We start from the raw sequence: 17,066 nt of genomic DNA, 5'->3' as shown, positions 1-17,066 counted from the left end.
GGTAGATAACTCAGAGAGGGCTTTATACTAGGCACGCATAATACATATTTACAAAGCCAAACTAAAAGGAAGGCCACTCGCTCAGCATGAGTAGGCTTAGCACTCGAATGATTGTGGAGTGTCTGCAGGCTTGAATAAGAATCGGTATAGTTTTTACCGAACTGTGGGGCGCCACCAGAAACTAAGATGCCTGGGAAAATGGTATCGCCCAAAGGTGGTAAATTAACCAGGGCCCCAACATCCCTTAACGTAATAGACATGGGGCCAAGAGGAAAAATAAATGTGTTATATTTAGAGGACCAAAAGCTCAGAGCAATCGGAAAAAGCGCTGAATCAAAAGTGGGGGGGCGAATAGAGACTTCCAACAAATCAGAAATCCTAGCGCTATCAAAAAGTGCCTTAGTAGGACCATGACCCACAAGACGAGCATGCCACCTACGAAAAGCTACGTCAGATTTGGGCCAAGTGCGAATACCTCTTTCACGAAGTGGCCCCAGCGGCAAAGAATTCAGAAAAGGAGGGCCATGAGTGCAAGGAAACAGCTGACCCACCGCCGCCTGTTCAACTGCCTCCGCATTATTGAAGAAAGGACCCAAGTAAAACTCATTACGTCCAACATCGGCGGGCGCGAGAAAACTTGGGGTTACGTATGGACGACCCAAAAGTTTCTGAAAGTCATCAAAACTAAAGGAGTCGCTAGCTTGAGATGGTGAAGCAGCCATTGAAGAAGGAACGAAGCTTTTCAGAGTTACGTGAATCGTGAAGGATGCGCAAGAAATATGAAACGTGATTTGGTAGCAGTAAAATGGCGTGTTTGGAGTTTATAAGGGTTTGCAAAGCGACGCACCTTTTCAAGTTATAGAGGGAAACAATGATTGAAATTCTTTGGGAATCGCTAACGTTGCTGGAGACGTGAAGTGAATATGGCAAAATTCAATAATTATTATTAATTCTGCCATATTGGGGGGTAATTGCTGACACATAAAAATTCAGCCCAAGTCGAACAGCCCAAGGAGTAAAACCCAATTGGAGAATCCCCAAAACGGATGGCCCAAAGAATGAAGTCCAACCGAACGAGTCAAAGTAAAGGCCCAAAGAAGGAAATCCAACCGAACGAGTCAAGGTGAAGGCCCAAACAAAGGGCCCAAGAATGTGGTAACGCCATCGCCCAAGTTTGCAAGTCGCTCAGAATCTGAACGAATGGGTGTCATACGGTCGCCCAGAGCTGTTATTCTGCTCTCGCCCAAACCTTAAGTCGCCCAAGGTGTCAACAAACATAACGCATCATAGTTATCAAGGAATGCAGTTATCAAGGCAGTTGTTAAAGTAGCCTTATCAAGTTCCACAACTCAAGGAATTCAATCGAAGGCAGTTGAACGATGAAAGATAATGGCAGCAGTTAAAAGGCGGTTTCATGACAAAATGGCCACTACCAAGAAAGTGGGTAGTTATAGGACGATCAAGCAGTTTTCAGAGTAGTTAATCACAAAGAGATCGTCTATGAGGTATAAAAGAGAGAAAAGATGTAGAAGCAAAGACCGAATCCAAAACTCTCGAACAGAGAATATGTAATTTTCATTTCTTTAGCTTTTAGACTTGAACACTTTCCTTTCTGTAACTCGTGTGCTTGCGCGCCCCTTGGAGGCAAGTTGTTTTTCGTTTCCAATTGTAAAGTTCATCGCCAATAAAAGAACACCCCTTTTTGGGACTTTGTCTCAAGAGGTTTCGTCCCTTACACAATCGTCTGATCCCCTTTAATTGTTAGCGAGTTAACCCGCGCGAAACATACACAATTTTTTATTTTCATATATCTCAATGGCACAAATTTGAAACTCATCAATAAAAAATTTAAATTCCAGGCTTACGTGTTCTTCTTTCATTTAATCTAACTTGAATCTGACGATTTGGAAAGGATTTGTAGAAGACGACAGAAGGGTTTTCACTTTTTAGTTTAGCAAAGCTGCAGAAGACGATGGAAATTGGAAATCTTTTGGGTTATCTGAGTTTATATTAAAATTCGTGGACTGTCCGGTTCACTTGAAAGTGATCCGACGGGTCGGACGAGTTAACAATGGGTTAATTGTACGTGGAAACAATTGAGTCATCTGGACCGCACTACCGACGGACCGTTTCTTGGTCCGGTCTGGGTTTAATAACACTGAGTTTAAGTGTAAAAACTGAAGGATCTCTTAATTTCTTAAAGCACTCGGAATTCAACAATGAATTGATGCAATTAGATACCAACCTATTTCCATTAGATCAGAGAAAGATTTATGCAATTAATTGCTTAGTAATCAAATAACTAGAGTAAATTGTTACACCAACTTAGATTTACAAAGCTCAACGTAATTTTTTCTTCGTAAATAACAAATCACTTTTTTTTCCCCTTGTAGTGGTGCTTTTGACTACAACAAAACAAACATCATTTTTTGTGGTCAAAGAGCTAAAAACGTATTAGTGTCCAAATGGATTGAATTCCAGGTTCGAGTTGTTCGCAAAGTAGGATAAATAATTTAGTTTTTATTTTTTATCCTTTTTTTAACGTTAGAAATGAATAAAACAATTTACACAGACATCGTTTCCTTGATCAGTGAGTTTCGATCATCATTAATCATGTCCAATATTATCATGACTATCATCAAACGTACCCCCATTTATCAGCTACACGGTCAGCCGCTAACCTAACTAGTAGCTCCTTTCTATCAAATTCGTCTGATTTAGTAGTTCTTTCCTTCGAAATGGTCAAGATAGGCCACTGGGGACTGATTATAAAAGCTAAATTCAAATCACTTCTTATCTACATATTTGGTGGATTCAGCAAGTATTACACAATTATTCGTCGCTTTTTTCTATCTGTTTATAAGTACAATTTTTTATAAACACGTGCCTCTAAGTTCACATACCTCTAATTTTTTTATCTTTTGCAGTCCTATACAGTCTAATGTACTAGGATTGCTCAAAGATTGAGATAGGGTACTTTTGCACATCAACTAATTCAGATTCATAGTCGATTCATACTCAACTAATTTAGATCATATGGGAATCACTTCAAAGTAGTCAAAAGAGCTTATTCGTTAGGGATGTCAACCTTGAGGTCGGGCAATATGGTCCATTTCAACAAGTTAGTCCGTGGAAGTCGTCATGGAAAAAATCATCAAATAAGATGTCACCCCTAACTTCAGCACTATCGTGTCCTCCGGTCAAAGAAAGTAACGATTGTTTCGATTGCCGACTTCAGCCTAGGTGTCATGATGGTCCATCATGGCCTAATTTCCCAACCAATGAAAGCTCTACAAACAGAACGGTATCACACATCTTAAGGATGAACATTGTAGCTTAACAAGACTGAGGATGGCAAGCTCCTGTCTAAGGCCTGTATAAGGATGCAAAAGCCAAATAAGAATGGGCGAGCTGAATGAGTTCTATGTAATACGGTACTAAACAGATTTTCAACAACAATACAAGCTTTTATTTATTGAAATTCCAGCAATCTATACCATTACTCTGTTAAAATTTCTTTACGTTGATCGAGAATTTCCACTTCATTTTGTCATCAACAAAATTTATCAAGCCAAACGGCCCCTTAAAATCTTAAACAAATAAATCTACTTTGTTAGCCAATATATATGAATATACACCAAATTACGTCTTCTATAATTTAGCAGTAAAAATAAACAATTTAAGTCTGCAAACAATATGTCATTTCCTCCTATATTGTATAAAACCATGTATATGTACATGGCTTTATAAATGATAATCTCCATAAATTCCTAAAGAGAGAGAGAGAGAGAGAGAGAGAGAGAGAGGCTTTATAAATGATAATCTCCATAAATTCCTAGAGAGAGAGAGAGAGAGAGTACAACTTCTTAATCCTTTGTCGGATATTAATAATTGTGGGGTCGTGTGACTATCCCCAAACATGGGAATGAACCAATTGAAAAGGAGCAAATAAATATTGTAAACTTCACAAGTATAAATAAATTTGTTTTACAAGCTTAATTAGTTCCTCAAATGATGTTTAGTTTTGATTAATTGAGCAAATTTTAACTAACTTTTCATATATTTGATTTTATAGATGATTGGTATAAAAGAAGGAAAGTTTGAGAGTTGGTGGAACAATTGCGTTGGTAGGCTTACAAATCAAGCGTGGAGGGTTCGATTCCTGGAAGGCAGCATCTTGAAAGGGGGATTTATCTCGAAGGCAAGGTGCTGAAAAGCAGTGGAGAGGGCCCTCTTTGAGGAAGGAGTAAAAGCCATGCACGAACCTGGGAGCGAATAAGGGCACAACCCGCGATTAACTTTCTCAAGCTAATGAGGGGCCGGAGGCTTGAGGTCTAGAATTTAGTCTGGCGAAACTGGGACACTTGGGTATCAAAAAAAAAAAAAAGAACCTATATGCGGAGCATGTGAGGAAATTAGAGTAAAAAGTTTGATAGAAGATTTTGTATGACAACTACATACCATTATAAATATGATTGAATTTGAAGATCAACATTATTAAAGAATCGCAACTCAAAATTTTGGATCCAATGTTTGAATTCATAGTCAGCCGTCAAATCAGGACCTGTGACTACGATCGGAAAAATTAGTTTAAGCCGATCTTGCTCGCATCAACTCATGATAGAAAATTTTCGGAGGAAAAATACAAGAGTTTCGTGTTGAAGAATAAGTCATCCGGTATTTTATAATGAGTCCAAGCAAAAATAAGAAGGAATATCATTCCACATCCATTGAAGAGATTCAAGTATTCAAGATTTATTTATCTTTTTCTTCCATTATTTTGAAATCTGAGTGAATATGTGATTTTTCAATTCAACCATGTTTTTGTGACTAGGGTTACAATGAAATCTCGTTAACTATTCGATTAATTGATTGATTGTCTTTAGTTTTAATACTTATTGTTTTGAGTTCCATCCCATTATTAGCACTTTAAGATTATTTTTGAGATCCGTGATTATACTGAGTTGTATTTTTATGTATCCATGTCAAATAACAAACGACTAGGAGACAAAAATATACTTTTATTCTTAGTAAATCTTTTGAAATATTTTAATTTTGTCATTTGTCATAGAGATATGATTGGGTCATAAATAAAAACGATTTATTTTTTTGAAGAAAATTTTCATATAATGAATATCGATTGTCAATATAAAATAAAAATTGACTATAAAAGAATAATAGAGGGTTAAAATAGGTTAACAATTGTAGATTAATCAGTATTCTAATATCTTCCATGGTTTTATCAAATTCCAAATTTTGAATTTTTTTATTGTTTATCTTAGGTTATAGTTAAAAGAATTCAAAATCATTAATTGTGTGCGTTTTTAGTTAGGGTTAGCTTTAAATAAATTTAATAAGTAGATAACTAGTCTCTAGTGTGCAACAATTTATTCATCGTTTTATTACTTGTATTTAATATATATGATATCGTTAGGATGTGGGATCATTTTCTCTACAAAATTGAATACAAGAACTAGACACTTTTATAAGTGTCAATTATAATAATTATTTGTGGTAAAATAAAATTGATACGAACTTCTAATACCCAAACCAAACAAATTTACTGTGTAATTAAGATATTCAAGATATAGAGTAATTGTTTAATGGGATAGAACGTATCTTCGTTTATCCAAAAGTAACACATCAATCACATTTGAACCATGAAATAGGACTTTTGTATTAATGAGTGATGAATGTAATATATAAACGACGGAGCTTTTGTACAATAGAAGGAAAATTATATTTACAAAAGTACGAGAAATAGGGACGGAATTATCATTTGTATAAAATGTTTTACAAAATGCAAAAAATATAGAATTGGGATGTGGTCATTTGTCCAAGCATCACAGCTTTTTATAAAAATTGTGAACGAACATATGAAAATGATTAGATGAAAAAATATAAAACAAAATGGTACGAGTATAAGAAGAGTTACCACTCTTTTATCAAAAATCATTTTTACAAAGACAATCATTGCAATTTTATTTTTTTAAATTGTAAGTTCTTGGATCTCTCCAAAAGAACACATTAATAAATTTGGCCTAGTCACATAAGACTTTGGAACGCATTAGTAAAATATACCTTTTGCGAAAATCCATTGAGAAATCTTGATTCCGAGTTCAGAAAACAACAAACGAACACCAATCAATCGGCTTGACCCAACAACCCTTAACATCTTTGGTTGCATCAGTTTTACCCCCAAAAAGGGGAGACTTGGTGGTGGTATTTGCAAGCTACAAATGGAGGAAGGAGAAGAAGAAAACAATTGTTGAATCTCTCGTGCATTCACCCCAAAAACCGGGCCCCCTTCCTCCCTCGATTTCCTCTCTCTCTTACAACAATACACACCCACACTGAGAAAAAGCACATAGCTATGTGTATATAGGCATTAGGTTTAGTTTTGGGCCAATACTTACTCATAATAGGCCATTAACAATAACCAAATCCATACATTAACCAAGGGGGTAATTACATAAGTACCCATAAAATTGAGGGTATTTAGAAAAAGTGGAAATTACATATTTCCAGGTGTTTGAAGATTGGAATTCAAAAATCAGGATGAAAGTATCATTGTTCAAAAATTAGGTATGAATATAATAACTCCAAACCCTAATTCAATTACAATCCCTATTTTTAATTCATTCATTCCACTCCCACTCCCACTCCGACTCTCACTCTCCTTCTCATCTCTTCCTCCCTGTCACACGCCGCCTACGTCGTCGTAACACCGACCATCAGACACCAACTTGTTTCCACCACATAAGTAGCACTGGCGATGCTGCTGTTTGATGTGCTAGCGCTTAGATTGATGCTGTGAGATAGTGGTGTGGTTGGTTGCGATGGTGATGGGTGTGGGTGCTGTGGCGGCGGGCATTTAACGCAACTTCGCTTGGAGCACGTGCATCGGTGTGTGGGCTGGCGAATGGATTGATGTGGGAGAGGCTCGACTATGCGGTAATCATTCGATCATGCCTTGCGATTTTAGTAGTGGCGGTGGCGAGGTGATGGCACGCCGGTGAGCAATGGTGTGTTGACCTCTGTAATAGTGCATATGAGGTGTTGTGGGTTGGTGGCTTCAAATCTGGTTGGTGGTGGACTGGTGGTACCGTGGTAATTTGGGTTCATAGGTTTGAATTTGGTTGGTGATGGTACTGTGGGTGTAGTGGTGTTAGCGGTGTGGTGAATTGGGTGGTGGTGGAGATGGTGGTGAGATTGTGGGTTGTGTATTGTTGGTGGGGTTGGTGGGGGCGGTAGTGGTGGTTTCTGGCGACGGTGGAGGTGGCGGTTGGTGGTTGGAGAGTTGATTATTTGTCGTTTCATGTTAGTAGTGATATGTGAGCACTTTTTGATGCATGTGACCAACCATTTAATTATCTGTGACCAATTGTTTAAATGTGACCTAAGAATCTAACAATCTGTGACCAATTAATTTGATTTTGAAATAATTTGTGACCTGTAAATTTTTGATCTGTGATCTTGAAATAATCCGTGACCTACAAGATTTTTAATTTGTGACCTCGAAACAATCTGTAAATAATTAATTTGATGATATGTGACCAATAAATGAATTTATGACATATAGTTATGAATCTGTGATCATTATTTAATAAATATTTTTAATTAATTAAATATATACCTGAATTTTAAATTTTCAAATTATTTACCTGATTTTTGAAATAGTGTAAAGAATATACTTGAAATATGAATTTTTCCCTTAGAAAATTCATGTTAAAAGTTTTTTTGAAGTGAAAAATACGGTAAATTCATGGTAAAAGTTTTTTTACCACAGATGGCAGTTTTTATTTTTCTTTACCAATGTAACTCCACCCTCCACTTCACCATCATGAAACATGAATTTCTTTCCTGTCAGCCACTAACGCAACTCCATCCTCTCTCTTGTTAGCCACTAACATTAATACTTTTTATATTTGTTAAATAAACTAATAGTCTAATATAGACGAAATAATGAATTAAAAATAAAATAAAAATTCAATAATTAATTTGAATCAAATAGAATTCAGAAATCATGAAAAAATTTCTAAAACAAAATAATAACCACAGTCGTATTTTAAATTTTTGTTAACATTTTAAAATTATCGATAAAACGAGAGCAATACTATTCTCAATCTCTTAAAACTAATAGTTATCCTAAAATAATTGATGTATGCTTATAATTAAAAAAGTGACAAATACTAAAAAAGCAATAGTAATAAAAATTGTCATAAAATTAACAAAGTGATAGAAAATCAAAACAAGTGATAGAAATTAAAAAAGTGAAAAACATTCAAAAAGTGACAAAAATTAAAAAATGTGATAGAAATTTTTTTTTTAAAAAAAGTAAGAAATTCAAAGAAAGTGGCAGATATACATCAACAAGTATACAAATTCAAAAAAGTGATAAAACATTTGAAAAAGTAACGAAAATTTAAAGAAAGTGCACACACTCAAAAAGCAACCCAATTTCTAAAAAAGTGAGAAAATAGACAAAAGTGAAAAAAAATAAAAAAAAGTGCCGTACTCTAAAAAGTGACACAACACAAAAAAGTGACAGAAAATTCAAAGATGTGACAAACATTTAAAAAGTAACAAAAATTAAGAAAAAAATTCAAAAAAGGTCAAAAAATAAAAGTGACGAACACTGTCACCTTATAAAGTTAGGTGTGACAAACAACATTACTTTTATTCAAAATTGATATTTGTCGCTTAAAAAGGTTATAGAAATTCAAGAAAGTGATAGAAAGTAGTAAAAAAAAAAGTGAGAGATATTCTAAAAAGTGACAATCACTAGAAAAAGTGACAAAGTTCAAAAAAGTGAATACCAATTAAAACATTGAAATCGAATTAGTTCAACAAAGTGATAGAAATTTTGGAAAAAAAAAAAAAGGTGAGATAACCATTATCTCTTCACTTACTCCATTTATTGCCAAGCGTTTCAAGTCAGTTTACCGACAAAATACCATTCAAAACGTCAAGTATCTTTAATTCAATTCATTTCCACCATCATTTAGCAACTTAGCTAACCCATTGACCTCCACTTAATGAAGATCCGAATAGGAGAATAAGCTGAGTTTTTTTCAATCTTTTTGGCTGGAAGAAGTCAACGACTACACCAATAGTTGCAGTTGTCGTTGCCAGATGTTTCCACCTCCACCTTCGATCTGCCCAAACTTCTACTCCTGTGCCATATTGCTTGGCACAAAACAATAGCTCAAGCACTCTATGCCATCTAGCAAAGACCTAAATAATGAATAGATAGCTATACTTAAGTTGTGAGAAAAATAAAAGATTAATTGAAGAAAGAGATGAAGCCTACTAGAGTTATTGCATTATAACATTCTTTGAAAGGTTTTAAAGAATAGTCATATCAGCAAGAACCAATTAGCAATAAGTTGTCAAAAATTATCATGGGAACGAGGAAGAATGATATGTGGGGAGTGGATTCAGACAAAAAACCAACGAAAGTAAAGAGATTTATGCAGTGAACAGAATTCAAATAGTATATAGCCACAACTTGTGTATGCTAAACAATTAGATTAACATTTCCAAACTATATCACCATAAATAAGTAAAAGATGCAGAAAACAAAGACAGAAGCAACTATTGGACCTATGGTTAGAAGGATTGAAATTCATGGAGGCGGTTGCTCACAAAGCCTGGATGATCCGTGCGAGCTTGGCAATCTCCGACGGATCCAAGTAGGAGAGAACGAAGAGGGGCAACAATATGGCAACAAGATTGGCCGTGAGCTGCAAAGGGGAGTTCGAGGAAGGGGAAGGCTGTGAGAAATGAGGAATTGGAATAGTGAGAGCAAAGCTTGAAAGAAAGAAGGTTTTGAATATCTTTCTTTATTTTACCGTAATTAATACGTATGTAGAAGAAGTTAAAAGCGTTGAGGGCATTAAACAATTTTATATTATCCAGGCCGGGCCGAATTTGCCCTATTTTAAATCATCACCTTAATTTATTGGATATCAAAAACCCAACAATATCAACTTATTTTTTTTTTTCCCATAACCATCACGAAAACAACTGTTTATTAAAAATCTTCCATTTCGTACAATCAAAGATTCTAGCTTTTGTGCTGTACAACATATTGAAAAATATCAAATAATTGTCCATTAATTGTGGCTCATATTTTTAGGTAGTTTATGTTGTATAAAAGAGAATATTTCTTCCGAAGGGTAGAGGATAAATGGGAGAAATGGAAGCACCACTATTGACCCATTACAATTCATCATCCAAATGTGAATTTGTTGAAGAAAATGAAGATCTGAAGCAAAGATTTTGGGTTGAATCGAAGAAGCTATGGATTGTCGTTGGCCCCGCAATTTTCAGCCGTATTTCGCTTTACTCTACTAATGTCATAACACAAGCTTTTGCTGGGCACCTCGGCGATGCTGAATTTGCTGCCATCTCCATTGTTAACAATATCCTCACTGGTTTAACTTATGGCTTTCTGGTACAATATTTTTCAGCGCATCCCATCAACTACTGACATAATTTATATTTTAATCAAAACGCCCTCATATGCACAATTTTGGAAAATAAGTCTTTGAACTAAAAAACCTCTATACTATGCTTAACCACCTGTCTTTTCTATTTTTTGCCCAAAGTGTGACACGGTAGACTTGAATTCAGGACCTTTCTTCGATCTGATATTCTTGTGTTTTTTCTTTTGGAATTTGATTAGTTGGGCATGGCGAGTGCATTGGAAACGTTGTGTGGACAGGCGTTTGGTGCAAAAATGTACCATATGTTAGGAGTGTACATGCAACGTTCTTGGATTGTGCTCTTCTTGTGTTGCATATTGCTTTTGCCCCTTTACATATTCATTACTCCAATCTTGAAGCTGCTCGGGCAGCCACAGGAGGTGGCCGAGCTCTCGGGTTACGTGGCCTTATGGATGATCCCTCTCCATTTCTGCTTTGCCATTCAGTTACCACTGCAGAGGTTCTTGCAATGCCAGTTGAAGAATTCTGTAATTGCATGGGCATCGTTTATCGGGCTAATCGCGCATGTTGGGGTTAGCTATTTATTTGTGTACGGACTCCGCCTTGGAATGGTGGGAACGGTCGCGACTCTGAACGTTTCGTGGTGGGTTTCGGTGATCGGAATGTTTCTTTACGTCGTTTGCGGTGGTTGTCCCCTTACATGGACTGGTTTCTCCATTGAAGCCTTTTCCGGGCTATGGGAATTCTTGAAGCTATCTATTTCTTCCGGGATTATGCTTTGGTACCTCTACAATTAATTTTCTTTTCACTTTTCTGAAGAATAATACTATTTAATATTTATCACAACTAGTGTTAAATCGGCAGTTTAGATGATACTAATATGACATTAAATAGATTATTTAATTCTACATTTCATTGAGTCTTTAACTTAATGTCACCTAGACTGGTGTTGTAACATCAGTTGTGCTATATAGTATTATTCCTTTTTGAAATCATACATCTCCAGTTAAAAACGCATGCTATCTATTTCTTGTTTCAGTTTGGTCACTCGACTAGGATTCGTTAGTGATTCTAATGGTATATCTTATGTGCTACACGGCAATCTAATGGAATATCTTACGACTAACATCGAACTTTACCCCCATTTTTTTTTTTAGGTCTGATTTATTCATTTATAATAAACATAACCATGTTTTATACAGTTTGGAGAACTGGTATTATAAAATACTTATACTGATGACTGGAAATATGAAGAACGCAGAAATTGCAGTTGATGCCTTATCAGTCTGGTAAGAAATGAGGATGCAAAATTTAAATTCTTTCTCGTCTATGCAGTGCTGAACAGAATTAGACCGTATACAGTACAATAAGTACTTATTGAACTTACTTTCTTCGACTTATTCATTATTGAACTTACTTTCTTTGACTTATTCCCTTTTTACTGACTTTGCAGCATGACTATAAATGGATGGGAGATGATGATTCCATTGGCTTTCTTTGCTGGAGCCGGGTAAGTGATATTGTCAAACCATTTATGTGTTTTTGTCTTCTTTATATAAATAGTGACATTTTGAATCAACGAGGGGCGCAAGGTACATTATTTATGTGTAAATATGATTGATCGTGGACATGAATATTAGGTCTATATACTTGTGGTCCAAAATTTATGCACCTCAGGTTTTTGCATTTTGGTTCAAAATATTTTGGTTGTTGGTTCAAACAGCCAAGTTTTTTTTTTTTTTTTTTTTTTTTTTTTTTTTTTTAGTAAAAAGCGGTTAAATTAGTCCTCGCCTCACTACTCGACATGATTGTGCCATACCCTGCTCTAGAAACATCGGTCGTGCTAGACTCAGCACACGACTTAAACACAAATTGTGACACGACTCGTTACGAATCACCCTAATAGACCCAACACGTGTCCTGTGCCAATAGTAGATACCAGCTAAGTGATAGACCCACCATCAAGGCAACTTGACCTACTTTGACTATGCCATATTTATATAAAAATTTTGATAGAATTTCCTTTAAAATATGGACTAAATCACCTGAACAAACATCAACTTTATCAAAACAGTACGTATAATTTAAAATATAACACGCTAATCCTTCAAAATACACGCTAATCCTTCAAAATACAAACTATTCAAGACATTTATCATGGTTTATAAACAAAAGACCCCAAAAGCAATGAGAATACTAAATATGCAGTGAGCCCATGATATGGATCTATAAATTACCAATTAACGTTTCTGTCAAAACATACATGTATCTAAAAAAAATTGAACTATATAAATTGAAGAAATAAGTCATACATCTAAGGACAGTGTGTGTGTGGCACACTCGGTGGATCAACAGGCTCCAAGGCTGCTATCTGCTAAGAAAAGGGTAACAAATTATGAGTTTATAATTCAGTGAGTGGATAACTTGAAAATAAGTATACTTTTTCATATATGCATAATTCTTGCTTTATTAAACCTTTGAGAAATTCGAAAATTTAGTAACACTTTTAAAACTGACATAATTGGATCATAAAATTCTTTATTTTTCTTTCTAGTTCAATAACTGTAAAATATAACGAAATAATCTGACATCTATGAAAATCTGTGAAATATTGTTGTTGCTCAATACTATAAATTAGAAGCTTTACTCTGAAAACTGAACAATTTGAATTCTATAATCTGAATTCCATAAGCTGAGCTGTAAACGGGGAAATGTAAGCTGAAGGCTAATAATCCACTATATACATAAAATTCACATCAAAATATACCTCACGTAAACATCTACTGATGATCTGAAAGCTATAAAGTCATATGCATATAAACCATCTGATCAACACTCTGTACACGGCCGTAGCCCCTCAGTGTACACGATGGAAACAACAAAATCATCCTTATACACGGCTGTAGCCCCTCAGTGTATAATGGATACCTTTACCCACGACCGTAGCCCCTCAGTGGATAAGAGTTATCCTTACACACGGCCATAACCCCTCAGTGTATATTGGATACCTTTACCTACGGCCGTAGCCCCTCAGTGGATAAGAGTTAAATACATGATTCTAGTACACGACCGTAGCCCCTCAGTGCACAAAAGTAAGATAATCACATCAATTATTTTATGATAATTTCAAAACAATCATGCTTATTTACTAATTCTCGAAAATAAAGCATTTCATGTAATTAACATGCTTCCATAAAATAAAACGAAAATATTCTTTTTGTAAACATAAATTCTCCACTCACAGATCTATGGATTGCAATCTGGTTAAATTTACCAGTCTTGCCCAGCTTTCACGTCACCACTTGAAATACGATGTAAAATAACTAATTTAACAAATCTCGTACTAAGTATTTCTTAATATTAATAGTCGAATACTAAAACTTGACTTCTCGACACTTTGAATAATTTTCCAAAATTTTCCTCTAATCGATAAGAGCTAATTCTACTTTCTAACACCTTCACAAATATATACTACATCCAAATTTACCTTCATCCCACTCATAAAAAAAAATAATTATACCTTCCAATCCAATGAAAACTAGTAACAATACTTCCATCTATTTTAATTTTCATCTTGTTTCTCAAATTCACGGTTTCATGAGTTTTCCATCAATATGATCATTCCCACTAACATTTCATAAATAGGAATCCCAAATAAAAATCTAGGGTTTGCCAAAAATTGGTATTATTACCTTCATGAAATTGGAAATTAAATAATCAACAGACTTGAACTCCAATTTGTACTCATCTTGCATAAATATGAAATTTTAGCCACAAATTAAACCCTAACAACTTAACATAAAATTTATCTACCTCTTGGGGAAAATAAAGAGAAGGAAAAATGAAGATAAACCTTGAATTACCTCTTTCCGTTCTTCTTCTCCCTTCTTTCTTCCTTCCTTTCCTTCTTTTCTTCTTCTTTTTTCTCGGTTACTTTCCCTGCCATCTCCCGTTTTTGCCTACTATGTGTGTGTGTGTGTTGAATTATAATTGAAATGGGTTTATTGTAATAAAATAAGTAGCCACTAACTCAAAATTGCAAAGGAGGTCCTCCAACATTTCTACAATAAAACATTTAATTCTAAACTTCCAGCAATATATAAGTAGATATCTAAAATTTTATTTTGTCCAACTTAAACCTTCAAAATATTTTTCATAATAAATTGAGTCCCAATTAAAATAATTTATTTCATTTTAGTCCCTTTTGATTTTGACTTTGACAATTCAACATTTTATTTTTGACTAGAAAAATTTGGGTCGTAACAAATCGCCTGTCATGAGTTGCTTTACTCCCATAATCTATGCAAGATGACAAAAGAATGTGGTGCTTTTACATGCATGTAACAATTTGGTAACATGGTTGATTCAGGATAAGGGTGGCTAATGAACTTGGAGCAGGAAATGCAAAAGGAGCCAGATTTGCAGCTATTGTCTCTGTTACTACATCTTTAGTAATTGGGATCTTCATCTGTCTGATAATTATGATTTTCCATAATCCAATTGGGAGGATTTTCTCATCCAGCAAGCCTGTTCTTGATGCAGTGAACGACCTCACTGTCCTCTTAGCTTTCAGTATTCTTTTCAACAGTGTTCAGCCAATTCTTTCTGGTGAGATGCTACTTTTTTTCGAATTTTTAAGTTTAAAAAAAAAAAAAATTACTTATTTCCGAACTTCTATTTATTAGCTCATGATACCAAATTTACACTTGAAAGTCAGTTGTTTTAGCTCATTGATGTTATCTCACCAAGGTGTTTTGTCAAATGAGTAACATAGTTAAATAACTCGACAAAATTGCTAGATTTAATAATAGGTACGTGTATAGTTAGTTGTGAACCAACTTTTTAATTTCAGTGACCATCTATGCTAACAAAAAGTTTGGCGACTAAAGGGAAATAATTTGGAAGTTAAGTGATCAGCATATATATAGTTTTTAATCCCACTTATTTTCAACTGTAACTGATTATTTATTTATTTTTATTATTATTTTTGTGAAACTTGCTTATTTACTTATGAGTATCTTTTTAATGCAGGTGTGGCTGTTGGATCAGGATGGCAAGCATGGGTGGCATACATTAATATAGCATGCTATTACATAATTGGGGTTCCATTAGGATTTCTCATGGAATGGGTTTTTCACCAAGGAATTGGGGTATATACTCTTTTAATCTCAAACCATTCTTTTTATTTTTTCCTAAATAAGAAAGCAGATATCTTTTTATTTATTCTCTCCCGAATACATATACCAGTAAAAAAAACATTGCATACCGTTAATGCTCTACAATAAATATATTGGGTTGAAATCTGTTATCCAAAATTTGATGTTCCCTTAAGATAAGTTACCATACATAATTTATTATAAATGAGTTATATATAGTTCATCCAATATATGACCTTGAATTAATAAAAACACTACTATAATATTCAAATATATATACTTTGCTAGAGCTAATTGTGGCTTTCTTTCAGTTAATTTGAGATATTATCTAACACGTATTAATTTCTAACTTATATTAGGGTGTATGGGCTGGCATGATATTTGGAGGAACTGCACTTCAAACGTTGATTTTAGCCATCATTACCATCAGATGTGATTGGGAAAAAGAGGCAAGAATTTTCTTTTTCTTTGAGGAATAAAAAATTTATTACATAAATGTTAAAAAAAGTTGATATTTATGTATTATTCAATCTAGTCGTTCATTGTTACCAATTGATTTTTCGAATTGCAGGGAGCGAAAGCAAGCGAGCATGTCAAGAAGTGGAGCAATTGAGTTAAAGAAATTATATGTTGAATACGCATTATGAGGAAATTCAACAATAATTTTGAGTGTATTTGAATATTAAATGGTAATGTTTAAATTTTAATGTTATATATGGTTATTACAAGATAACCCATTTTTTCAAAAAGAAAACAAACCGAATATTAGTCCTCAATCTTAATTTTATAGTACCCCATTCTAAGAACTAGGTACAACTAGTAGGGAATTGGGGTTTTATTTCGAAAGTTTATATTAGATAGAATAGTTCAATTCTCCTATATATGTATTGCAAATTTGTAATTCACATATCATTGTATTTGTTCATGTAGTAAAACTTGAAAAATCTCAAAATCGTTTAAAGCGTTAACTCAAAATTCAACTACAAAATGCTTTTATTTTTAAAAGCATTTTGTACATAATAAAGGGCATGTTTTAATTTAAAGAGTAAACTTTTTGACCATACTCCATTAAACTTTTTATTTTTAGCTCTTTATTTTATATTTTCCAAAAATCTTTTTTTTCTTCACTTTTCGACTAATATACAAATATTTATAGATGTGAGTTGCTCACATATTCAAATTTAATTTGAATAATTTAAGTAGTTCATGATTGAAACTTATAATTTGTTAAATGTGATCATTGTTAACTCAAAAAAGTCAAACCTCCTTTCTATTTTGGAAAGTTAAATTAAAATTTTTTTTGAAACCTAATTTAAAAATTTGACTCTTTAAAATAAAAAAGCTTGTTACCCCGTCCTTGGTATATATGCTAAGGTCAACCTAATTTTTCTGTCATAATCAACTCATCACAAAATGTAATGTCTACACCACAAAATTTCATTTTGCTTGTCGTGGTGCC

At 34.1% G+C, this 17,066-nt stretch overlaps 2 protein-coding genes and 2 long non-coding RNA genes across 4 annotated transcripts; 1 reads left to right on the top strand and 3 right to left on the bottom strand.

Annotated features, from left to right (window-relative positions):
- Positions 1-6,981: 6,981 nt before the first annotated feature.
- LOC111369032 (velvet complex subunit B-like) lies at positions 6,982-7,320 on the bottom strand. Its single transcript, XM_022990518.1, has one exon. It carries the CDS (start codon positions 7,318-7,320, stop codon positions 6,982-6,984), a length of 339 nt encoding a protein of 112 aa, XP_022846286.1.
- Positions 7,321-8,885: 1,565 nt separating this feature from the next.
- Positions 8,886-9,881, bottom strand: LOC111369223. The gene is made up of 2 exons (XR_002698077.1): positions 9,607-9,881; positions 8,886-9,237 (listed from the first exon to the last, which is right to left on the bottom strand). It is a non-coding gene; the product is annotated as an uncharacterized LOC111369223 (long non-coding RNA).
- A 239-nt stretch (positions 9,882-10,120) lies between these two features.
- Positions 10,121-16,486, top strand: LOC111369551 (protein DETOXIFICATION 27-like). The gene is made up of 8 exons (XM_022991120.1): positions 10,121-10,459; positions 10,691-11,232; positions 11,654-11,740; positions 11,905-11,961; positions 14,821-15,059; positions 15,483-15,601; positions 15,967-16,056; positions 16,179-16,486. The coding sequence occupies exons 1-8, from the start codon at positions 10,193-10,195 to the stop codon at positions 16,218-16,220; spliced, it is 1,443 nt and encodes a 480-aa protein (XP_022846888.1). The 5' UTR covers positions 10,121-10,192; the 3' UTR covers positions 16,221-16,486.
- Positions 12,577-14,627, bottom strand: LOC111369552. The gene is made up of 2 exons (XR_002698190.1): positions 14,315-14,627; positions 12,577-12,822 (listed from the first exon to the last, which is right to left on the bottom strand). It is a non-coding gene; the product is annotated as an uncharacterized LOC111369552 (long non-coding RNA).
- Positions 16,487-17,066: the final 580 nt, after the last annotated feature.

Source organism: Olea europaea, chromosome 20 (genome assembly GCF_002742605.1).
Source record: "Olea europaea var. sylvestris chromosome 20, O_europaea_v1, whole genome shotgun sequence".
Classification (NCBI taxonomy): Eukaryota; Viridiplantae; Streptophyta; class Magnoliopsida; order Lamiales; family Oleaceae; genus Olea; species Olea europaea.
The sequence above is the reverse complement of the archived record's forward strand: the minus strand, read 5'-3'. Positions and strand labels throughout refer to the sequence as shown.